This window comes from Hemitrygon akajei, chromosome 2, assembly GCF_048418815.1.
Source record: "Hemitrygon akajei chromosome 2, sHemAka1.3, whole genome shotgun sequence".
In the NCBI taxonomy this organism is placed as follows: domain Eukaryota; kingdom Metazoa; phylum Chordata; class Chondrichthyes; order Myliobatiformes; family Dasyatidae; genus Hemitrygon; species Hemitrygon akajei.
Window position 1 is genome coordinate 162,267,583 of NC_133125.1, and position 24,956 is coordinate 162,292,538.

At 45.1% G+C, this 24,956-nt stretch overlaps 1 protein-coding gene and 1 non-coding gene across 2 annotated transcripts in view; both read right to left on the reverse strand.

Annotated features, from left to right (window-relative positions):
* Positions 1-24,956, reverse strand: part of LOC140717521 (SLAM family member 9-like) — a 38,664-nt gene that overhangs the window by 2,214 nt on the left and 11,494 nt on the right. The window contains exons 5-10 of the mRNA XM_073031099.1: positions 16,973-17,233; positions 12,706-12,822; positions 10,574-10,678; positions 9,296-9,394; positions 2,017-2,115; positions 694-731 (exon numbers count right to left, since the gene is read on the reverse strand). Coding sequence (XP_072887200.1) covers positions 694-731; positions 2,017-2,115; positions 9,296-9,394; positions 10,574-10,678; positions 12,706-12,822; positions 16,973-17,233 — 719 coding nt within the window. The remainder of the gene's footprint in view (positions 1-693; positions 732-2,016; positions 2,116-9,295; positions 9,395-10,573; positions 10,679-12,705; positions 12,823-16,972; positions 17,234-24,956) is intronic.
* LOC140722669 (U1 spliceosomal RNA) lies at positions 7,864-8,027 on the reverse strand. The gene has a single exon (XR_012097712.1). It is a non-coding gene; the product is annotated as a U1 spliceosomal RNA (small nuclear RNA).

Genomic DNA, 24,956 nt, shown 5'->3' on the forward strand with positions numbered 1-24,956 from the left:
GGAAGTTATCCTTTAGGCACTCCCGAGTCCTTTTGCATCTTGTATTTTTGAATTTTCCTCCTCTTTAGAAAATCATCTGCATCTTTATTTCTTCTGCCAAAGTGCATGACCATACACTTCCCAACACTGTATCCCATCTGCCCCCTTTTCCCACTCTCCCAATCTCTCCAAGTCCTCTGCAGACTCCCTGCTTCCTCAGTACCACCTGCCCCCCATCCTTATATTGCCCACAATGAGGGTGCAGATTACCTGATGATGAACATTCAGACTCAAACCACGGTGACACAGGCCACAGAGGCAGCAAGTTGGACTGAACAAATGATGCAAAACGAGGACACCAAACCAGCCACACTGTGCAACTCCAGACTGGGGGGTAGCAGTGGGGTGGGGTGGGGTGGGGTGGTAAGGATAATTAATGTCCATAATTTATGTGGAGAATATGCCCAGACATAGAAGCAATGAAACAGTAAGAGAAATTATGCTTATGCAAATTCCAATCACGTTTTGTACAATTGCCGAAAATGGCCCTAAAGGTTTTCTCTGGGTGCAACAGTGTGTAGGAGACTGTGAGAGGATTTTATGGACAGTGTGAACATGTGAGTGTAAGAGAGGGAGGGGGTATCAGTGAACTTATCAAACCATGCTTGGAACACCACACTAAAAAGCAGGAGAAATTATTATTATAAAAATTACCTGTTTACTGTCTCCTGTCTGTGCCTTGTTTCGATGATCTATAATGAACAAAATATCTTTCATAAATTATAAATACAGAATATTGCCAGATTATTTACACTTAAATTCCAGCCTCAATAAAATAATTTTTAATTTTAGTTTGCTCTTATTTCAGTCTATTTTGGTGGAGCTTTTCCTCACAGCTGAGTTTGAACAGTGAGTGCTGACGGGACCTCTGGATTACAGACTGGAGAAGCTCCCAGGTCAGATAGTACAGAAAGTTAAACCATCACTGGAAGAGCCGTGTTACCCACAGTAACCACCCGAGGTGTCTCCCACAGGGAAATTCTGCTCCCTCGGACTGTGATTTTTACTGATGGGAACCCCTGTGCTCTGACGCCACGGAATCGGGATATAGGCCCCTGACCTGCACTGGGAGCCGCCTTCATGTTACTGGTCTTCGGAAACCGAGGCTTTGCACAGATCTGTTATCTCATTCCCATTTACTATCATTCCCTGGATCTGTGCTGCAGCAGATCTACAACAATCAGTCCTTCCACACATGATCCACAAGGTCCCAAACGTTTAAAATGAACAGACAGAGAGACAGTATGGATTCTTAACATTACTCATCCTTTATCCTACTCTCCCTCCACCTCTCTCCCACTTCGCACCCCTCTCCTCTCCTTCCTCAATCTCTCACCTTCCCACCCCTCTCCTCCCCTCTTCCCACCCCTTCCCTCTCTCCACTTAAATTCCAGCCTCAATAAAATAATGTTTAACTCTTGTTTGCTCTTATTTCGGTCTATTTTGGTGGAGCTTCTCCTCACAGCTGAGTTTGAACAGTGAGTGCTGACGGGACCTCTGGATTAAAGATTTTTACTCCTCGTGCATGTGAAGGATGCAAGAAATAAAGCTGATTAAAAATAATAATGTGATCTGAATGAACATTGTACAGCACAGGTTTCTCACTCTCAGTACATGTGACAACAATAAACCAATCACTTTTTCAGCAGAACCCCACAGATCTGGATGAAAGTACTTCCTGAATGAAAGGGAACGGCCAGGAAGGAGGTAGAGAGGGGTGGAAATGAGTGAGCAAGTGAGAAATGGAGAGAGACAGAAAGAGAGGGACAGACAGATTGAGCAAGAGAGGCAGAGACAGGGAGAGACGGAGTAAGGAAGAGAGACAGACAGACGGAGAAACGTGTTGGAGATTTCCCCACGACTCTCTCCCTTTCAGAAACTGAAGTGTCGGTGAGAAACCGTGCTAAGTTTTCACTGTGACTGAGTTCTTTAGACTGTGATCGAACGGCTGAAAGCTTTGGTGCATTTGATACTCACAGTGACACACTGCAAAGAACACGGAGTGAATCAATCCAATCACAGCTGTTGATGCGAGGAACGTGCCCCAGGTCAGAGTGCGGCTGTGACAACCTTTATCTGAAATTGTATAAGAGAGGGCTCACTGAATGGGTTTATGCCAAGTATCCCCAAAGACACTCAATTTCAACATCAGCTTTAATACTGTAAAACTTACAAATATACAACAGGACTAAAGTTAGCAGAAGGAAATATACACAATTAACATGCATGGAAAACCCAACTGGAAATCAGCATGTTAACATTTGTAACACATCAATTGTGTGCACGGAAAATGATAATGATGAAGGAGGGATAAGGGTAGAGGGATGGGTAGGGAGGTGGACACGGGAGGGAGGAGGGGAGAGGAGCAGGGGAGACTGGGAGAGAAGGAATCAGAAAAAGGAGAGCGAATGGGATGTGCCGGTGGGGAAGGGAGAAAGGGATACTGGGGAAGGAGTTGGGGATTGTTCGGGGCAGAGATTAGGAAATGGAGCACGGGGAGAAGTGGAGTGTCGGGGACAAGCAGAGGCAAAGGGATGGTGGGGGAGAGGCAAGAGAGGAGAGGGAGAGAGAGATGGGCTGAGGGTTTGACTGAAAGGGTAGGGAGAAAGGAAATTGGACTGGGGCGGAGATGTGGTGAGGAGGAGGAGAGGCGGAGCAGAGAGAGAATAAGAAATTGATTAGAGGGAGAAAGGGAAACCCAAAGGTAGGGGCAGAGCAGGAGAGAGATGGGGAATTGTGTGGCAGTGGGTGAATCTGGGATAGGGGCCAATAATTATAATATCTCTCATTTCCACCTCGTCCCCCTTCTCTTCCTCCCTCCACTCCTCCCACCCTCTGCTGCTCTCTCTTCTCTAAGTCTGGATCAGCCCAGAGACAGAGGATCTGGTGCTTCACTCCACCGGCAAACAGAATCTGCTTTACTTACTGATGAGGCTAACCAAGCTGGTGGGTCCTGATTCATGCTGTTGCAGACCATAAGAGATAAGAGCATAACTGAGTCTTTTGACCCATTGATCAGGAGGTTAAGGCACATGCAGCAGGATCTGAAGAAAGCTGTCAAACTGGATTCCAGCATTGGCCTGTTAACAGGAGGCAGTAGATGCCGGTGGAAAGACATGCTTCTGATTGGAAGACTGTGACAAGTGTTGCACGCCGGACTGTATTTGAGATACTGGGCTTTATCAATATAGACAGAGAGTACAGGAAAGGGGACACCTAATGAGCATTTAGAAAACACTGGCTTGACTACAACCGGGCGATGGGTCTGGATTTCAGCAATGACGGCAGGGCTTTGGGAGGGGAGCAGTCGGCATTCAGTAAAATGACTGCAGGGGCGAGATTGAGTAAAGTGCTTTCCTCGGAGCAGAGGAGATTGCAGAGGTATTTAGATCAGGATTGGTGTCAGCCTTGGTGCATCGGTGGTCATGTATTAAATGGTTGAGTACAGCAGTTGTACAAAATGCTGGTGAGGCCTGCCTAATTTGGAGTACTGTGTGCAGTTCTGGTCACCTACCTACCTATAAGAGAGACTGAAAGAGTGCCAAGAACATTTACAAGATCGTTGTAAGGCCTTGAGGGCCCGAGTTATAGGTTAGGACTTTCTTCCCTGCAGTGTAGGAGAGTGAGGGGAGATTTGACAGAGGTACACAAAATTATGAGGGAGAGTGAAATTCAAGTTGGAGGTCACAGGTTAAGGGTGAGAGGTGAAATATTTAAGGGGAACCTGAGGAGGAACGTCTTCAGCAGGAGGGTGGTGAGAGAGTGGAAGGAGCTACCAGAGGAAGTGGTGGATGCAGGTTCAATTTCAACATTTAAGAGAAGGTTGGGGTAAGAACATGGATATGATCGAGGTGCAGGTTATGAGGTAGAATAACAGTTTGGCAGGAACTAGATGGGCTGAAGGGCTTGTTCCTGTGCTGCAGTGTTCTGTGATCCCAGAGGAAATGAAGAAAAAGTGTTCTATTGCCCTTACCTAAGTCAGGAGATCATAGCACTGGACGTGATCTAATTGGAGGCAGATTAATTCCTGGGATGAGAGTATTGTCCTGGCAAGAGAGGCTAAATCACGTGTGTCTGGCAGAACGCTTCTCTGCCTGAGCTCAGCACACATCAACACCTCACTTGGCTGCTAGAGCAAGGAGCCTCTCCCTATCAGATCATCTCTATGCTGCAGGGTTCTCATTCCAATCCCTCAGGACTGTGATGAGTGTGAGGCGATCACCCATCTCTGCATGGACTATGCTTTGCAAAGAAGTTCTGGAAAAGGATGCTATGTTGAACCCTGTCGATGTTAAGTGAGGTTGATAGTCAGCCTGACCTCAGTGGTTGGGAAGATGTTGGAGTCAATTGTTAAGGATGATGTTATGGAGTACTTGGTGGCACAGGACAAGATAGGACAAAATCAGCATGGTTTCCTTAAGGGGAAATCTTGCCTGATAAACCTGTTGGAATGCTTTGAGGAGTTTACAAGTAGGATAGATAAAAGGGATGCAGTGGATGACAAGGTGCCACACGAGTCTGCTTTCCAAGTTACGAGCTCATGGTATTACAGGAAAGTTACTGGTATGATTAGAGTATTGGCTGATTGGTATGAGTCAGTGTGTGGGAAGAAAAGATGCTTTTTTTGGTTAGCTGCCAGTGACGAGTGGTTTCCGCAAGGGTCGGTGTTGGGACAGCTTTTTATGCTGTATATCAATGATTTAAATGATGGTATAGATGACTTTGTTGCCAAGTTTGCAGATGGTAGGAAGATTGCCAGGTAGTGTTGAGGAAACAGATAGGATGCAGAAGGCCTTGGACAGAGTAGGAGAATGGGCAAGAAAATGGCAAATGAAATACAATGTTGGAAATTGCATGGTCATACACTTTGGTAGAGAAATAAATGTGCATACTGTTTTCTAAATGGGGAGAAAATTTGAAAATCAGAGATGCAAATGGACTTGGGACTCTTTGTGCAGAACACCCTAAAGGTAAACTTGCAGGTAGTCGGTGGTGAGGAAGGCAAATGCAATGTTAGCATTCATTTCAAGAGGTCTAGAATACAAGAGTAGGGATGTGATGCTGAGGCTTTATAAGGCACCAGTGAGGCCTCACATTGAGTATTGTGAACAGTTTTGGGCTCCTTATATCAGAAAAGATGAGCTGGCATTGGAGAGGGTTCAGAGGAGGTTCACAAGGATGATTCTGGGAATGAAAGGGTTACATACGAAGAATGTTTGATAGCTCTGGGTCTGTTCTAGCTGGAATTTAGAAGGCTGAAGGGGGATCTCATTGAAACCTTTTGGATGTTGAAAGGCCCAGCGAGAGTAGATGTGGAAAGCATGGTGGGGAGTCTAGGTCAAGAGGACACAGACTCGGGATAAAGGGGTGTCCATTACAGAGATGTGGAGAAATTCTTTAGCCAGAGGGCAGTAAATTTATGGAATTTGTTACCACGGGCAGCTGTAAGAGGCCAGGTCATTGGGTGTATTTAAGGCGGAGCTTGATAGGTTTTTGATTGGACATGGCATCAGGGAGTGGGGCTGAGGAGGGGAGAAAAGGATCTGCCATGAGTAAATGGTGGAGCAGACTCGATGCACCAAATGGCCTAATTCTGCTCCAAAGTCTTATGGTCTTATTGAGAAAGTAAGGAGGCATGGGATGGACATTGCTTTGCTTGCCCACAGAAGTGCTTGTAGACAGGTCATAATCTGCCTGGAGGTCGGTGACCAGTGGAGTGCCTCAGGAATCTATTCTGGGGCCCCGACTCTGTGTAATTTTTATAAATGACCTGGATGAGGAAGTGGAGGGATAGTTTAGTAATTTTACTTATGACACAAAGGTTGGGGGCATTGTGGATAGTGTGGAGGGCTGTCAGAGGGACAGAGATAGGATGCAAAACTGGGCTGAGAAGTGGCAGATGGAGTTCAACCCAGATAAGTGTGAGGTGTAAACTAGAGAAAATCTGCAGATGCTGGAAATTCAAGAACACAACACTAAATTGCTGGTGGAATTTAGTGTTCGAGATGAAGCCACACTCAGGTTGGAGGAACAGCACCTTAGATTCCGTCTGTGTAGCCTCCAACCTGATGGCATGAACATTGATTTCTCTAACTTCCGTTAATGCCCCTCGTCCCCTTCTTACCCGAGGCCTTCCGCCCTATGATACTCCCCTTTCTCCAGCCTTGTATCGCTTTTGCCAATCAACTTCCCAGCTCTTAGCTTCATCCCTCCCCCCACCTCCTGTCTTCTCTGTCATTTCGGGTCTCCCCCTCCCCCTCCCACTTTCAAATCTCTTACTATCTGTTTTCAGTTTGTCCTGACGAAAGGTCTCGTCCCGAAATGTTGACTGTACTTCTTCCTATAGATTCTGCCTGGCCTGCTGCATTCCACCAGCAATTTAGTGTTGTGTAAGTGTGATATGGTTCATTTTGGTAGGTCAATTATGATGGCCGGATATAGTATTAATGGTAAGACTCTTGGCAGTGTGGAGGATCAGGGGGATCTTGGGGCCCGAATCCATAGGACACTCAAAGCTGCTTTGCAGGTTGATTCTGTGGTTAAGAAGTCATACGGTGCATTGGCCTTCATGAATTGTGGGATTGAGTTTAAGAGCTGAGAGGTAATGTTACAGCTATATAGGACCCTGATCAGACCCGACTTGGAGTACAGTGCACAATTCTGGTCTCCTCACTACAGGAAGGAGGTGGAAACCATAGAAAGGGTGCAGAGGAGATTTACAAGGTCATTGCTTACATTGGGGTGCATGCCTATTCTCCTTGGAGCGACGGAGGGTTAGAGGTGACCTGATAGAGGTATACAAGATGATGAGAGGTATTGATCATGTGGATAGTCAGAGGCTTATTCCCAGGGCTGAAATGGCTAGCACGAGACGGCATAGTTTCAGGGTGTAGGAACAGAGGAGATGTCAGGAGGAAGATTTTTTTAAGCAAAGAGTGGTGAATGGGCTGCCGGTGGCAGCGGTGGTGGAGGCGAAAACGATCGGGTCTTTTAAGAGACTCCTGGTGGATGAACATGGAGTTTAGAAAAATAGAGGGTTATGGGTAAGCCTAGGTAGGGACATGTTTGGCATGGCTTTGTGGGCCGAAGGGCCTGTGTTGTGCTGTAGGTTTTCAATGTTCATATGATACGTTCTTAATTAGGCAGAATGTTAAAGGTCACAAAGAGAATGGGGTTGCAAGGGAGAAGTTATCATGGTGCGTGTCATATGACATGTGTGATGATGGTCTTCCATTAATACCTCCTTCACACTGTTGTTCTTTTTCTTTTCTCCATCTATCACCATAATCGTTCTTGGGAAATTTTTCTAGAGAAGTGGTTTGCCATTGCCATAGGAATGCGGCCAAGATGTAAAAAGAATCATAATCTAATGCTTTCCCAGCATATGTGACAAATAAACTCTTTTTGGGCTTCCAGCCAGTTTCCGAGATTGTCTGCCTGGTGTCAGTGGTTGCAAAGCCAGGACTTGTGATACGATTCTTGGCCCAAAACGTCGACTGTAATCTTTTCCATAGCTGCTGCCTGGCCTGCTGAGTTTCCCCCAACATTTTGTGTGCATTGCTTGTGATATGCAGAGTTGCTGCCCGTGGCCCAATGAGCTGAATGGCCTAATTAATCTCTAAAATTCTTTCTAATCTTGATCAGGGTGGGGGAGGATAAGCTTTGTCCAAGGGTGCAAGAAGGCTAGCAGAGGCAAGGAGTACCTTACACCACTGATAGGCCTATTACGCTTTTACCCGTAGCAGCAGCAGTAACGTAAATTAGTGGATAGCAAAGTAGTTACAAACAGACTAATGTCCACAGACTAGCTCTATTTTTTTTAATCAGGGGAGAGCGCGAACGCAGTCCCCCACTACCACAAATTATGCAGTCAAGTATCCCGCATTTGGGGATATCGCAGGCGTCAGCACACCCCAAGTGCAATGGGATAGCCTCATCCTGGATCCTCGGCCCTCCTGATCACCGACGCTTCCCTGCCAGGTAAGTATGCTTTCTACCCTCCCGCACATCTAGCCAGCCTTAACATCAATACGAGTCACCATTGCAAACCCTACTTTGTTTCATCTTAACCACAGATGGCCTAGAAGGACAATATAGCTTCACATTTTACCCTTCGACTCTTTCCTAACCAGTGTTATTTTTCAACATTTATTGTCTTCTTTACGCCCTTATCTGCATATCTTCCTTAAATGGAAGTCGCCTTGCCGTTCCAAAGCTGCCCGCCAGACGTCGGTGTTCCATTCACAACAGCAAATACAAGGGATTCTGCACTAGAGGCTGAAAAACTTGAGCAGCACACACAAAATGCTGGAGGAACTCAGCACATCTGACAACATCTATGCACGGGAATAAACAGTCGACGTTTCAGCCCGGGACCCCTCAGAAATCCTGCATGTATTCCCCTCCATAGATGATGCCCGGCTGTCCGAGTTCCAACCGCTCCCGTCCGCTCACAGCCTCTGCAGCCCCACCTTGTCCTGTATGGCCGGAGGCCACAGGTTTATCTCAATCTGAGCTCAGCTGACACAGAGCCAGGGTTTAGAGGGCAGCCTCCAAGCTGCAGAGTGTGCGTATGAACTCTCTTGTGAAGACAGCCTGTTGAAGTTTCATTCCGAAAATGGACTATTTTACACTTGCTGTTCTGGGTTCCACCCAGAATTGACTTTAAAAACACTCCAAGATGATTCTATTCCAGCTAAAACTGGGGTCTTAAATCTCAATAAAATCTCATTTGTCTGTGGCAGAGGGGAAGGCAGGGTAAACAGGTGACAACAGACTGATGAATCAACCAGCGATTCCCAAGTCATTCACCTTGCTCTTGGGCTGGGACCTGGGACGGGTGACCAGCTGCAGGAATTGGAGATGGTGTCTAAACCCATGGATCGGTATGAAGGGATCTCTGAGCCCAGTGGTGATCTAAATCTTGTAGCCCACGCGGGGACAAATAATATGCAGAGATCTGGTGGGTCAAAGAACACCACCCCATTGCTAAACCCACCGGATCCCTATTTCCCGTATTACCCAGATGTGAATGCTGTGGTTTTCATCGGTAGGAATGGTAATGAGGGTGAACTTACTTAACTGGTGAAACTTTTCCTTCAGGATGTAATTTGATAAGCAGATCATAACAAGTCCACTAAGCGGTACAGCCACGGAAACTGTCAACGACAGACGGTGCAAGGATTTAGAGGACATTGTTTCATTGCTGACACCGACATTTTCTTTGTTTTATCACAATAAATAATCTGCAGCTTACCACAATGTCCCAGGCCGCTGTTAATCTTTCCTAGTACAGGCATGAACAACAGCAGGAGAGATGCAGCGAATAAAATAATTATTGGTAGAGTGACAATACCTGGAGAGAGATGTAACAATTGTTAGGCGGGAGATCTCATGGTACTTAACAGAATAAGATACAGGAAGGACAAGATGACCTCCCGTTCTATCTTGTTATGACCTTGCACCTTATTGTCTACCGGCTCTGCACTTCCTTCTCTTCTTGTTACATTTTATTCTGCATCCTGTTTTGTTAACCATGTTCTGCTCAATGCATAATGATCTGATTTGAATGAACAAATGCAGGGCAAGCTTTCTTTTCACCGTCCCTCAGCTTGTGATTCGTTCCTGTGTTCCCTTCGCTTTTCCCTGAAGAATATTTGAGCCACTCACCATAAGCAGCTTTCCTGCTCTTATGTTTTGCTCACCCATCTTTTCCAACTCGCTCCTAATCTAGTTATTTACCAGGCCCTGCTATTTCCTGAAACTCTCTTCACCAATCTATCATCTCAATCGTCCAAAATTAACCCATCTCGGAAGAAGGGACTCAGCCTGAAACATCGCCTCTTTTTCCTTTGCATCAGCAGTTCCTGATCAGCTGAGTTCCTCCAGCATTTTGTGTGTGCTACTCTGGATTTCCAGTAACTGCAGAATTGGCTCACTAAGTTGCACACCATTTTCTGGCCCTTGTGATAACAGTGTCAACCCTTTCTGATGGGACAGGAGTCCAGGTAGAACCCTTCCTTCCCACCCCCAGCTTCCACGTGCATTGTTCTGTGTCCCGTGATGTGGAGCCTCGCTTTCTAAAACCCATCCTTCTGTCACGTATCCCTCACCATTCCCTGTAAACCAACTGGATCCCCATTCCCTCTAATTCCATTGGTTGCCCATTATCCATGTTTGCTCCAAATCCACAGCAGTCCTGTTCCACTCCGCCTCATTTCTTGAATCCCCCAGATCTTTCATCACCATGTTCCCTCTAAACAAGGAGTTCTCAATCTTTTTGATGCCATGTAACCCCTACCTTTAACTGAGGGGTCCTGGATCCCAGGTTGGGGACCCCTGCTCTAAACCTACCTGGTTTCCAATCACCTCATTCCCTCTAAACTCACTGGATCCCTATTTCCCACATTCCCTTCATACTCACTGGGGCTCTGATCTCTGTCTTTCATCTAAGCCCACCAGCCCCATTCTTTGAACTTCCATACACCCATCAGGAACCCATTGTCATGTTTCTCATCAAGAGCCCTGCACCTACCTCCAACAATACTCCAGGAAATGAGTGCCAACTGAATGACAAGGAGAGACGGAATGTGCCAGGAAATCATCCACGTTAAGAAGAGATATAGTTTCCCTCGAGATTCTGCAGAGGAATGAACACAAGCATTGAATGTGCAGTCAGCCCTGCCCTGTAACAGAAGTACAGGACACCTGAATTAAATCTTCAGTGCTCTGCCCCATAACAGGTCTACAGGATGCATGGCAGGTACATTTTGGGTGATCCAATGCTGGATCCGGCTGGAGGTGAGACTGTGTTCCCACCCAATTCAGAAATGTTTGGACACTGCAACACCAATGAGAGGGCTCACTGACACCTTTCCTGGGCAGTCACTTTCTCTTCATTAACTGTTCATGGAGGGTATGGTATTCTACTGTGGTGCATACAGGTAGTTAGTTTGTGAACCCACGTGCTTTTGTTAGTTGAGCGAATAGAAGTTACTTGTTGGGAAATACATATTCTCAATGCCTCACTGCTCATTATTCCAAGGGGTGATCCTCGTAACAACATCTGCATGAAACGATGCCATAGAAAAGCAGCATTCATCTTCAACTACACTCATTCTATTCCTTGTGTTCCCACAGTCAATGACTCTTGTTATTTCATGCTCTCATTATTGCCATTTATTTATATACATTTGCATTTGCACAGTTTGTTGTCTATTCATCCTGTTTACAGTTACTGTTCTATAGATTTGCTGAGTATGCCCACAGGTAAAAAGATCTCAGGGCCATATGTGGTGACATGCGTGTTCTCTGATAATAACTTTTACTTTGAACTTTGAATGGTGCAGAATCGCCTCCTCTTTTTACTCTCCACTCCAACCTGTATTCCCTCGAAACTCCACTCCTTTTATTGGCCAACACCCCCTCCAAAATAATCAATAGGGTGGTTAAGAAAGGTGGATGGTGTGTTGGCCTTTGTTAGAAGTGGGTAGGCGTTCAAGAGGTGCAGCTCTATAAAACACTTGTTAGACCACACTTGGACATTGTGTTCAGTTTTGGTCATCTCATTATAGGAAGGAAATGGAAGCTTTAGAGAGGATGCAGAGGAGATTTACCAGGGTGCTGTTTGGATTTGGGAACACATCGTAAGAGTGAGCTAGGGGTTTTCCTTTGGATGACAGGAGATTTGATAGGAGTGTATAAGATGATAAGAGGGGTAGACAGAGTGGACAACAAACACAGTCACAGTGTATGAAACATACTGCCAGAGATGGTGTTGGAGGCAATAACATTAGGGACATTTAAAGACTCATAGATAGGCATATGGATGCGAAAAATGGAGGGTTGTGCAGGAGGGAAGAGTGAGATTGATCTAGGGGTAGGTTAAAAAGTCGGTACAACATCTTGGGCTGAAGGGTCTGTACTGTGCTATATTCTATGTTCTACTCTTCCCCACTGCAAGTACAAATTCAGCTCCGCAGTTCCTGCTTTGAATGCTAATTCACACCCTCTTCAGATGTGATGATCCCCTCTGAAACCATTACCACCCTATACCATGGCTGTTCCTCCTGGTAAACCTCAACTGTGTTCCCTGGGACCCAAAATGAACAAGTCCGAAAATCTCACTGCAGCTCCAGCAAGCTGACTGAAGACCCAGCTTACTGTCTGGGTCAAAGCCGCTCCATTTTGCCAATGATTTTACCACTGTTATGTCCCCTTCTACTTTCCAGTCTGTTAGCATCGCCCCTTCTGTCTAACCTCCACCTACTGAGCTTTGATCACTAGCAAACTTCACAACAGCGCAGGAAGGTAGAGCAGTTAAATGACACAATACCAAAAGATACAGGAAAAGTATTAAACCATTTGGCCCATTGAGTCTGCTCCAACATTCCTGCATGGCTGTTTCATTATCCTTCCCAACCCCATTCTCCTCCACTCTGCTGTAACCTTAATAATCAAGAGCCTATCAACTTCCACTTTAAAAACACCTAAAGACTTGGCCTCCATAGCCATCTGTGGATTCCACAGGGACAAGGGAGAAGGTGAGGCTGAATTGTCCATCTGCCAAATCATTTGCTTTTCCTAGAAGGTTGACATCAATAAGCCAACCCTTACAGAGGTACCACCAGTTTACATTTTAGATTGGATTTGAACATTGCCACATACCTTGCTCTGACATGCACTTAAAGGTACAGAATGCAATTGATCCAAGGACATTCACTCCAAAGAACAACAGACCTGCTGTCCCAAGCATAATGACCATAATCTGATCTGGGGGAATACCTGCAAGTTAAAAAAAATAAGTATTAACACATGCTTTAAAAAAAAGTTAATTAAACAAGACCCCAATCTGCAGCTATGGAAAAGAGTAAACAGTTGACTTTTTGGGCATTCCTTCCTCCGCTAGCCTGCAGGTCACCCTGGGCAAGGTGTAGCACCTGCTTTACCCCCGTTCAGGGTCGTGTGAAACCATGGGAGCAGGTGATGGATATCACAAGTCCTAGTTATGCAACCACCGACGCCAGGCAGGAGATCTCTGAAGAGTATTGATAATGTCTGGGGTCACCCATCTTGTAAAGACACTGCCCTGAAGAATGCAATGGCAAATCACTTCGGCAGAAAAAATTGCCAAGAGCAATCATGGTCATGGAAAGACCATGATCACCAACATCGTACGATGCACCACATAATGAACAAATGAAATTACTACCATTCTGATTAACTACAAACACAAGAAAATGTGCAGATGCTGGAAAATTAAAGGTCCACTCTCTTCAGGCCTTTTATGTTGGGTTGGTTTCAATGAGAACTCCCCTCATTCTTCTGACCTCACTCAAGCAGAGGCCCAGATACATCAACTGCCCTCTCCAGAAACTCAACTTCATCCGGAAATGTGGCTGAAGTGAACACAATAGACAAAATATCTCAAGAAGGTAGCATCCATCGTTAAGGACCTGCACCATCCGGGACATGATCCCTTCTCATTACTTCCTTTGGGTAGGAGATAGAGGAGGCTGAAGTCCCTCACTTGATGTTTTAGGAATATTTTCTTCTCCTCCACCACCAGATCTCTGAATGGTCCATGAACCCATGAACACTAACATCGCTGCTCCTCCCTCACAATATTTAGTTGTTTATTTACTGTAACCTGGATTATTTTTTTTATGTCTTGCACTGTACTGCTGCCACAATACAACAAAACTCACAGCATACGTCAGTGTTCAGAGAGCCGATTCTGATTTTGTCGGCAGTGGAGGAGGGAGCAAGGTTTGATGGAGCACCAGTCAAGCACCATGGTCAGCATGGACAAGATGGGCAGAAGCGTGTAGCAGCCAGAGAGATTCAGGGTTTAAGAGAATAATCTGCTTGCCGTTAAGAACCCCAGTGCAAAGGGCCCTAGTGAAAGTCAGTCAGGCTGACACCTGGTCACCCTCGGTTGAGAACAGAGCTGAGATCCTGCGGACTCTCCTATCGTTCCCACTCCACTGCGAGCTCTCAGGAAGACAGGACAAGCAGATGGGGATGTTTGGGACCTGACATCTTATGGAAAAGTCCTATATGATAGATTACAAATCTAAATAAGCACTCTGGTGAAGGCAATAAGTAATCGATATTTGGGAATATTTGAAGAAATGTATGTTGCCCAGCAGCAGTAACCTTGGAGATGAACCACGGGAATGCTCTGAGTCAGGGAGTCAGAGAAGAACTCACTGAGGTTCACCAAGAGTGGGTAATATCAGAGGGTAGCTTGTGGGGTTTGAAAGTAAACTAAGGAGTTATGAAAATAATGGTCAGCAGAGAAATTCTGCAGATGATGGAAATCCATAGTAATACACCCAATAGGCTGGAGGAACCGATCGGATTCGACAGCACCTACAGAGGGGAGAAAACAGTTGCAGAGTGAGACCCTTCCTCAGCACTGGAATGGAAGGGGCAGAAGCTAGAATCACTGCCTGGTGGTTGGGTGGGCACCGCACAGGATTGGAATAAGCTGCAGAAAACAGTCAGCTCCATCAGGGACACGAGCCTCCCCAGCATCCAGGACATCTTCAATACCTCAAAAAGGTGGCATCATTATTAAGGACCCCCATCACCCAGGACATGCCTTGTTCTCATTGCTACCATCAGGAAGCCTAAAGGCACACACTCAAAGACTCAGAAACAGCTTCTTCCTCTCTGCCATCCGACTTCTGAATGGACATTGAACCGATGAACACTACCTCACTACTTTCCCCCCTCACTTTCTGCACTATGTACTATGAACATAGGAGGACATCACATTTACTCCCAAAATGTCAATCACAAGTCAAACCCACCATAAATAGTTACTGTAATTTTGTTTTTTTAGGTATTGCAATGTACTGCTGCCGCAAAACAACAAATTTCATGATACGTGGGAGTGATATGAAACCTGATCTTGATTCTCACAAGACAGTGGGGGGAGCAAAAAGAATAAGGAGGGAGAGGAAGAAATAGATAGATAGATAGATAGATACTTTATTCATCCCCATGGGGAAATTCAACTTTTTTCCAATGTCCTATACACTTGTTGTAGCAAAACTAATTACATACAATACTTAACTCAGTAAAAAAAATGTGATATGCATCTAACTCACCATCTCAAAAAGCATTAATAATAGCTTTAAAAAGTTCTTAAGTCCTGGCGGTAGAATTGTAAAGCCTAATGGCATTGGGGAGTATTGACCTCTTCATCCTGTCTGAGGAGCATTGCATCGATAGTAACCTGTCGCTGAAACTGCTTCTCTGTCTCAGGATGGTGCTCTGTAGAGGATGTTCAGAGTTATCCATAATTGACCGTAGCCTACTCAGCGCCCTTCGCTCAGCTACCGATGTTAAACTCTCCAGTACTTTGCCCACGACAGAGCCCGCCTTCCTTACCAGCTTATTAAGACGTGAGGCGTCCCTCTTCTTAATGCTTCCTCCCCAACACGCCACCACAAAGAAGAGGGCGCTCTCCACAACTGACCTATAGAACATCTTCAGCATCTCACTACAGACATTGAATGACGCCAACCTTCTTAGGAAGTACATTCGACTCTGTGCCTTCCTGCACAAGGCATCTGTGTTGGCAGTCCAGTCTAGCTTCTCGTCTAACTGTACTCCCAGATACTTGTAGGTCTTAACCTGCTCCACACATTCTCCATTAATGATCACTGGCTCCATATGAGGCCTAGATCTCCTAAAGTCCACTACCATCTCCTTGGTCTTGGTGATATTGAGACGCAGGTAGTTTGAGTTGCACCATATCACAAAGTCCTGTATCAGTTTCCTATACTCCTCCTCCTGTCCATTCCTGACACACCCCACTATAATGAGAAGTTGGAGAAATAAATGTTCATGCCCTCAGTCTGGAGACTATTTAGACATAATTTGAGGTGTTGCTCCTTCAGCCTCATCACACCAGTAGAGGAGGCCATGGACAGACATGTCAGAATGGGAATGGGAAGTCAAATTGAAATGGGTGGTCACCAAAAGATCCTGCCATTCACAGCAGACAAAGCATAGGTGTTTCATAATATAGACAAAACCTGTGAAACTAAACAGTTAACTAGTCTTAACCTGAAACCATGTAGGGAAACTTCCAGTTTGAATCAGTTATAATTAATTCTGGTCCCCTACCCTCAGGAAAGATAATATTAAGATTGAAAGAGTACAGAGAAAATTTACAAAACGGTGTCATTTCTTGAGATCCTGAGTTATAGAGAAAGACTGAATACGTTAGGACATTATTCCCTGGAGCATAGGAGAATGAGGGGGGATTTGATAGAGGTATAAAAAATTTTGAGGGGTATCGAGCAGATAAATGCAAGGCGGCTTTTTCACTGAGATTGGGTGAGATTAGAACTAAAGGTCATGGGATAAAGGTGAAAGGTGAAATGTGGAAGGAGAGATTGAGGGGGAACTTCTTCACTCAGAGGGTGGAGAGAGTGTGGAACAGGCTGTCAATGGAATTGGCAAATGGAGGGCGAGGGTTGATTTCTAAATGTAAGTGAAGTTTGGGTAAGTGGATGGCTATAGTCGATGGGTCTTGGCAGAGTAACAGCTTGGCATGAACCAGACAGGCTGTGCTGTAGTGCTTTATGACTCTGATAAAGGAGACAAGCTGTTAGACAATGTCACAGCTGGTGCACTATTCCCAGGTATTGTATTGAGCACAAGAACCTCGAATGGCGTAGGAGGCAGGATACCCCCAGACTGATCTTTACACTCTCCAGAGGACAGCCTCTGGTTAACAGTTGTTCCCCAATGACATCCCAGCCAAAGGAAGGCAGCTTTCCTCCTTCACTCTGTCAATCTTTTCAATTTCAACTCCAGTTCTGGCTTGGCTGCTCCTACTGTCACAGTGAGCTTGCAATGGCTGGGTGCCAACGTAACGTTTACTCTCAAAATGTCAGTCACAAGTCAAACTCACCGTAAATAGTCAGGCTGTGACTTATCTGGACGGAGCTGACAGGATTCGTTGCAATACAGGTGTACGTTCCACAGTCATCACTCGAGGCCCCTGGGATGACGAGGACTCCATTTCCCTTCACGAGCTGGTGACGTGGGTTGATCCCCCCTCCGTCTTTCCGCCACTGATACTGATGAGGGTATCCACTGATGTTGCAGCTGAGCTTGATGGTATCACCCAGGGAGCTGGAGTTACTCCTCAAAGAAACTGCTGAGAGTTTATCTAATGGGGAAAAATACAGACAAGTCAGTTAGAATATCTCAATGTTTATCAGTACTTTTGGGCAGATGGGGCTCATCAGCCACGGTTGGCAGCTCATCCAGGAGAAGGAACACTCTGATCTCAAACCTCTGCCACCTCGCGGCTATACCCACTCATGGGGAAGGCTTCAGGAGTAAACCCAGATGAAAAATCTGGAGCTAGAGTCCCTAAGGCGGTGAGTTCAACGCTGACTGGCAACTCCTGTGATGACGCTGGGGCCAACTGTATCAGTCTCCGCTGTTCCATATCATACTGCCCTGGCTTGCATATCATGCATACAGTCGCCACACAACATCCATGTTTGAACCCAACCAATAGAGGGTCTCATTAGTAATGATATCTCACCATTTGACTCTGCAATGAAGATAGTGCTCTAACAATGGACAGTACAGTGGGGTGGGGGTGTGGTGAGTAGAGCGGCTGAGGGATAGGTTGGGGCAGAATGGCTGACTCGTAGAGAACTGAAGCAGCAAGTCCAATGGGGGGAGCAGGCAGGACTGGCAGGTTCAGCGTCTACTTTAAATGCCAGGGCTCTCACGGGTAAGATGGATGGGCTGAGAGTGTGTTTTAGCATATGGGATTTTGGTATCATTGCAATTGTGGAAACTCAGTCCCAATTCCCACTGCTGCCTGTGAGGAGTTTGTGTGTTCTCCCCGTGGCCGTGTGGGTTTCCTCCAGGTGCTCCGGTTTCCTCCCATTGTTTAAAGATGTACCGACCGGTTGGTGGATTGGTCATTGTAAACTGTCCCGTGATTAGGGAAGGGTTAAATTGGAGGCTGCTGTTGCCACGGCTGGAAGGGCTGGGAAGGGCCAGTTCCGTGCTGTATCTGAGGAACTGGTGCAGGGGTCAGGTTTTCAGATTTCTGGATCACTGGGATCCCTTCGGTGGAAAAAGGACAGGTTACACCTGAACCTGAGGATGACCTATGTCCTTGTAGAACTGGTGGGGATGTTTTACACTAATTTGGCAGCGGAACGGGAAGCAGAGTGATAGGGCTGTTGGTATAAAAGTATTTTATTTGTTTATTGCGATACAGCGTAGAATAGGGTCTTACTTACGGCTTTCGAATCATGCCGGACAAACCCCCCCAATTTTAATCGTAACCTAGTCATGGGACAATTTACAATGACTAATTAACCTGCCAAGCGGTACATCTTCGGGCTGTGGGGGGGAACTGGAGGACCCAGGGAAACCTACAGGGTCACAGGAAGAACATACAAACTCCTTACACTCAGCAGCAGGAATTGAACCAAGGTCACCTGACACAGTCCAGTGAGACCAGGAGGAAGGACAGGCAGATGACAGGGCAAAATTGCAGTCAGAGGGATGAGTTGAAGTTTAACATAGGGGCATATTCAGAAGGACTGAAGGTATTACATTTGAATACACACTGTATCCGGACATGGCAGATGCTCTTGTAGCCCAGTTAGAGATTGGCAGGATTGACGGTGTCCGCATCACTGAGTTATGGTGTGAAAGAAGATCACGGTTGGGCATTTAATACCTAAGGATGCACATTGTATCAAAAGGACAGGCAGGAAGGCAAAGCGGGCAGGGTGGTTCTGTCGGTAAAAAATGAAATCAAATCCTTAGAAAGTGACATAAAATTGGGAAATGTAGAATCTTTGCGCGTAGTGTTAAGAAACTGCAAGGGCAAAAGGACCCTGTGGGAGTTATATTCAGGCCTCTGAACAGTAGCCAGAATGTGGGAAACAAATTACAATGAGAGATAGAAAATGCTTGCAAAAAGGCTGATGTTACTATAGTCGCGGAGGATTTCATTACGCAGGTAGATTTGGAAAATCAGGTTGGTGCTAGATCCTGAGAGAGGGAATTTATAGAATTATAGTGATAGAGGTAGCTGAAGAAACTGTGCAGGCATTCTTATCAATCTTTCGAGAATCAGTACATTCAGGAATGGTTCCAGAGACTGGAAGATTGCAGATGTCACTCCACTCTTCAAGACGGGAAGGATGCAGAGAAAGGTCAGTTACCCTGACTTCAGTGGTTGGAAAGATGTTGGATACGTTATTGAGGATGTGGCTTCAGGGTAATTGGAGGAACATGATTAAATAGGCCAAAGTCAGCATGGGTTTTGTTAAAGTGAAATCTTGTGTAGCAAAAATGTTGGGAGTTTTTTAAGGAATTAACAGGCAGGAGAGTCAATTGATGTTGTTTACTTGATTTTCAGAAGGCCTTTAATGAACTGCTGCACATGGGCTGGTTAACAAGGTAAGAGCCCACAGTGTTCCAGGAAAGATACTAGCATAGATAGAAGATTGGTTGACTAGCAGGAGGTAAAGAGTGGGAATAAAGAGGGTCTACTCTTGTTGGCAGCTGGTTTCATTTCATGTTATATGTCAATGGTTTGGATGATGGAATTGATGGCTTTATTGCCAGATTTGCAGATGATACAAAGCTAGGCAGGTAGTGTTAAAGAAGCAGGGATTCTGCAGTAGGACTTAGACAGATTGGGAGAATGGGTAAAGAAGTGGCCGGTAGAATATAGTGTAGAGAAGGGTGTGGTCATGCATTTTTTGTAGAAGGAATAAAGGCATAGTCTATTTTCTAGATGGAGAAAACCATTCAGAAATCAGAGGTGCAGAAGGACATGGGAGTCCTTATGCAGGATTCCCTGAAGGTTGGCTTGCAGGTTGTATCAGTAGGAAGGAAAGGAAGAGCAATCATTTTCACTGGATTGGAATTCGAGAGCAAGGATGCAGTGCTACAGATTTATAAGTCATTGTTAAGACAGTTCTTTGAGTACTGTGAACAGTTTTGGGCCCCTTATTTAAGAAAAGATGTGCTAGCATTGGACAGAGTCCAGAAGAGGATCATGAGAATGAAAGGGTTAATGCATGAGGAATGTTCTGGGCCTGTAACTGCTGGAGTTTAGAAGAATGTAACGGAATGTCGTTGAAACCTATCAAATCTTGAAAGGCCTGGATAGAGTGGATGTAGGAAGGAGGTTTCCTAGAGTGGGTGATTCTAGGACCAGAGGGTGCAGCTTCAAAATAGAGGGATGTCCTTTAGAAAAGAGATAGAGAGGAATTTCTTTAATCAGAGAGCATTCAATTGCACAAATATCTGTGGGCTATACTTAAATCTGAAGTTGACAGGCTTTTGATTAATTATGGCTAATTAGTGAAGGGGTACAGGGAGAAGGCAGGTGAATGGAGTTGAGAGGATTAATAAATCAGTCATGTGGAACAGGACAGCAGATTCAATGGGCTGAATGGCCTAATTCTGCTCCTCTGCCTTATGATCTTATGGCTATTAAGGACATCTTCAAGAGATGGTGCATCAGGAAGACAGCATCCATCAATAAGGATATTACCATTAAGGAGAAGGTACAGGGCCCTGAAGGTCCACACTAAATGATTCAGAAACAACTCTTTCCTCCCCCCTCTTCCCTCTCATCATCAAATTTCTAACTGGTCCATGAACACGTTATGATATATATTATAACTTTACTTTGCACTGTTTATTTATTGTTAAAATCTATAGTAATTTATGTCTTTGTCCTTTACTGCTACCAGAGAACAACAAATTTTCCATCATATGTCAGTGATAGCAAGTCTGATTCCAATTCTGGTGATTAGAGAACGCCAGGCCCGGTGGTTTAATGTTACAAGCTACAATAACTTGCAGATGTGTTAGAGGGGGTGTTGCACTGCTGAGTAGAAAGAGTGTTTAAGACACGTGCAGTACTGTAATGTGGCATCTCGAGGGAGCCTACGGCATATCCTCCCTTGGGGATGAGGAAGAATATCCCTGAGGGATTGGCCAATGAAGTTATCTCAATCGAATATAGGAATGAGGAAGGGGCAGCTTCCTAATTCGTTTGCGTAGCATTTTCAACCGGTGGCCTCCCTGGATATTTGACGCAAAGTCATCAGAAGATGACAGGTTTGAGTAATACCAAGATCATTTTGCCAACCTGATGTTTCATTCTCACTCTCTCCACCACTGAGGTCTTATCTGAGTCAGATACATGCATTTATATGCACTGGTTTCAAACAGGGCCCACTGCATAACTCGGTCACTGTGTCCTCACTTTGATCGAGGCACTGTATGCCGTGGGCTTCTCAGTAGTCAGTGGGAATTAGAAGAGCAGATCATAAAAGGATGTAAGTGTAGTAGGAATTGGAATTAGAATTAGAATCAGGTCATGGGGTTGAGAGGAAAAATAAATCAGCCATGGTAGAATGGCAAAGCAACTGATGGGGGAATGACCTACCTAATTCTGCTCGTATCTCTTATGGTTTTATGATTGAATGGTGAAGCAGACATGATGGGCTGAATGGCCTAATCCTGCTCCTTCGTTCCATACTCTTATGGTCTTACTATCAGCCGAGACACTGACCGCGTGTAGGATTTCAACTTTCCCAGTATTGGCTGGGATTGCCTTGGTGGAATAGTCTAAGATGGGGTAGAATTTGTAAAAGATTTATGAATGGTTTTTCATAGATTCTATTTGCTTTTCCTGTAAATGCCTGCAAGAAAATAAATCTCAGGGTCATACAAGGTACATTGTTAATACTTAGAACTTCACAGAGGTCTTTGAAGCGGTGTGCAGAGAGTTCTGTGGGAGAGGGTCTGGACTTGACTTTTCAAAGGGAACAAGGATGGGGAAGTGGTGGGGCGGATGATATCTTTGGGAACACCGTATTTCAGTGAATTTATGGGAAAAGATAAAGTTGGTCCTCTCTAGTTAGGGTGAAAAACTTGGGGAAGGGGGATTTCAATTGTGTACGGACAGGGGCTGAGACGTTTCCAGTCAATGTTTCTGACCAAGACTCTTCACCAATTTCTCTGGATTTCCAGCTTTCGCAGACTCTCTTGTGCTTCAAAGCATGACTGCTTTGAAATAGCTGCAATGATTAATCCGTAAAAGTGGTTTTTACAGATTAATCATTGTCAGAACAATATTGTCCACAAGACGCTGAAATGCTCTGCTCTCTGTAAAGCATGACCAGGTGTTTCATCCCCGCTTGGAACAACGGGGCAACTGGGAGAGGTACTTGAAAAACTTTACACTGACACTGCAGCAGTGCCTCAGCCCGATCATCACACAGGGTGCCCGTGTCTTGGCATTTGTTGCAAGAGGATTAGAATATAAAAGCAAGGATGTAATTGCTTTGATGCTGAGGCATTGCAACAATTAAAGTGGAGTTTGTTAGTTTCTGGATTAGTAAGGGCGTCAAAGTTTATGGGGAGAAAGAAGTAGAATGGGGCTGTGAGGGATAAGGAATGAGCTGTGATAGAGTGACAGAGCAGACTCGATGGGCCAAATGGTGTAATTCTGCTCTTATGTCTATGGTCCTATGGCCTTTGAATAATTTCACTTTTAAGGGATTTTTGCACCTACTAATTTTACACTGGGGTCAAACAATTATGTTTCCAGAAAGTTAATAATTTCACTGATTTCATTCTGACTCATTAACACATGATACCATTGAAACTCTAGCACACCAGAGCATCATATGTTATCACAGATCTCAGTAATGTTTTGAAAACTTGTCACTTGCACCCAGTTGGCTCAGAATACAGAAGCAAGATGACACTGACTCTCCCTTGACTCAGCATCATTGTGTTTGACGTGGGCAATCGCGGCCTTCCAACAATCATGATTGTTTTTGGCAAATCTTTTTTCTACAGAAGTGGTTTGCCATTGCCTTCTTCTGGGCAGTGTCTTTACAGGATGAGTGACCCCAGCCATGATACCCGCTGCTGATACGACCATCCACCACCCGCTCCCATGGCTTCAGGTGACCCTGATCCGGGGTGGGGGGTGCACTAAGCGAGTGCTACACCTTGCCCAAAAGTGACCTGCAGGCTAGCAGAGGGAAGAAGTGGAAACTGCTTATATGAAGGGGGGGGGGTATAATATGAGGGGGGTGTTTGGAGGAAAGTTAGCAGATGCCAGAGGTAGGAATCTCTTTTTTTTTACACAGAATGATAGCTGAGTGGAACGTGCAGCCGGGGTGGCAGTAGAGGCTGATACATTAGGGACAGTGAAAATGACTATTAAATAAACACTTGGATGAATGAAGAATAGAGGTTTATGTCAGGGGGAAAGGGTCAGCTTGATACTAGAGTAGGTTAAAGTTTCAGCAGAACATTTTGAGCCAAAGGACCTGTACAATGTTCTATAAACTGTGCAATACTAACAAAATTAAGTAAGAATTGTGTAGTTCTGCAAAATGAGTCCCTGCAGCAAAAGCGGAAATTGCAACATTGAAAATCCCCCATTGGCTGACAACACATCGGTGGGTAAAAATGTCAATCAACAGAGCAAGTCAAGATATCTTGCATCGGAAACTATATCATCAACTCGGTCTGATTTGAATGCAGGCACTTGAAGACGCTGAACGACATTCAGGACAAAACATTGCATTTAATCGGCAGCCCAGCTTAACCCTGGACATTCACTGCATCCACCACCAGCGCACACAGACTACAGCATGCACTGTCTAAAAAAAATGCTTTGTCCTTCATCCCAGCTAACCCAGTAACACCTCCCAAAATATATTCAGGCTGTATGTATGGCTCTCATAATTTTATCAACGGAGATCAGCCTCTCATTCACATTCTCGAGAGCAAACAGTCCATATTTGTCCAACTTTCCCTTATTGGTCATGCCCCCTAACCCAGGCAGCATTCTGGTAAACATTTTCTGCACTGGCTCTAACATACCACAACTTCCTGCAATAGATGAACAGAATTACACAAACAAAGTTCTTTACAGTCACACAGTGACTTCCTGACTCTCACATTCATTGCCCTAAACAATGAAGGCAAGCGTGCAGTGGGTCTCCTTTATCACCCTGACTAGTTACGTGGCCACTCTTAGGGATCCGTCATCCCTCAGTACATCACAAGTAAACCTCGTAGGATTTTAAAGTGAAGTACACACAGTAGGCACTTTATTAGAGTCAGGAGTTGAACCCAGGGTGGTCTTTTGCTGCTGTAGGCCTTCTGATTCGAGGTTCAGTGCATTCTGCATTCAGAGATGCTCTTCTGTAAACCACTGTTGAAACATGTAGATACCTGAGTTACTGTTGTTTCTAGTCAGCGTAAACCAGTCTGGCCATTCTCCCCTGACCTCTCTCAAGAACAAGGTGTTTGCACCCACAGAACTGCTGCTTGCTGGATTTTAGGTTTTTTTCCACCACTCTCTGTAAACTCTGGAGACTTCTGTATGTGAAAATCCCAGGAGATCATCAATTTCTGAGCAACTCTAATTTCCTGATCTGGCACCAGCAATCGTTCCACGGTCAAGGTCTCTGAGATCATATTTCTGCCTCATTCTGATGTTTGCTCTCAACAACTTCTTGGCATGTCTGCATGCTTTTATGCTTTGAGTTGCTGTGAAATGATTGGCTGATTAGATATTTGCATTAACAAGCAGGCGTACAGGTGTACCTAATAAAGTGGCAACAGAGTGTATGCTAATAACTTATGAAAACTTAGTCTAGTTTACAAACTTGTACGCCCATTGTGGCAGCCCTCACTTTTCATTAAAACCAGAAGGCAATGCCAACTTGTGGCTCAACCCAGGTCCTAGATTTCATTCTTCCTATTGCTAAAGAAAATACTGCTAATGTTGGAAATCAGAAATAAAACCAAAAGAGCTGGAAATATCCAGCAGATTAGACAACACCCATGGAGAGAGAAAG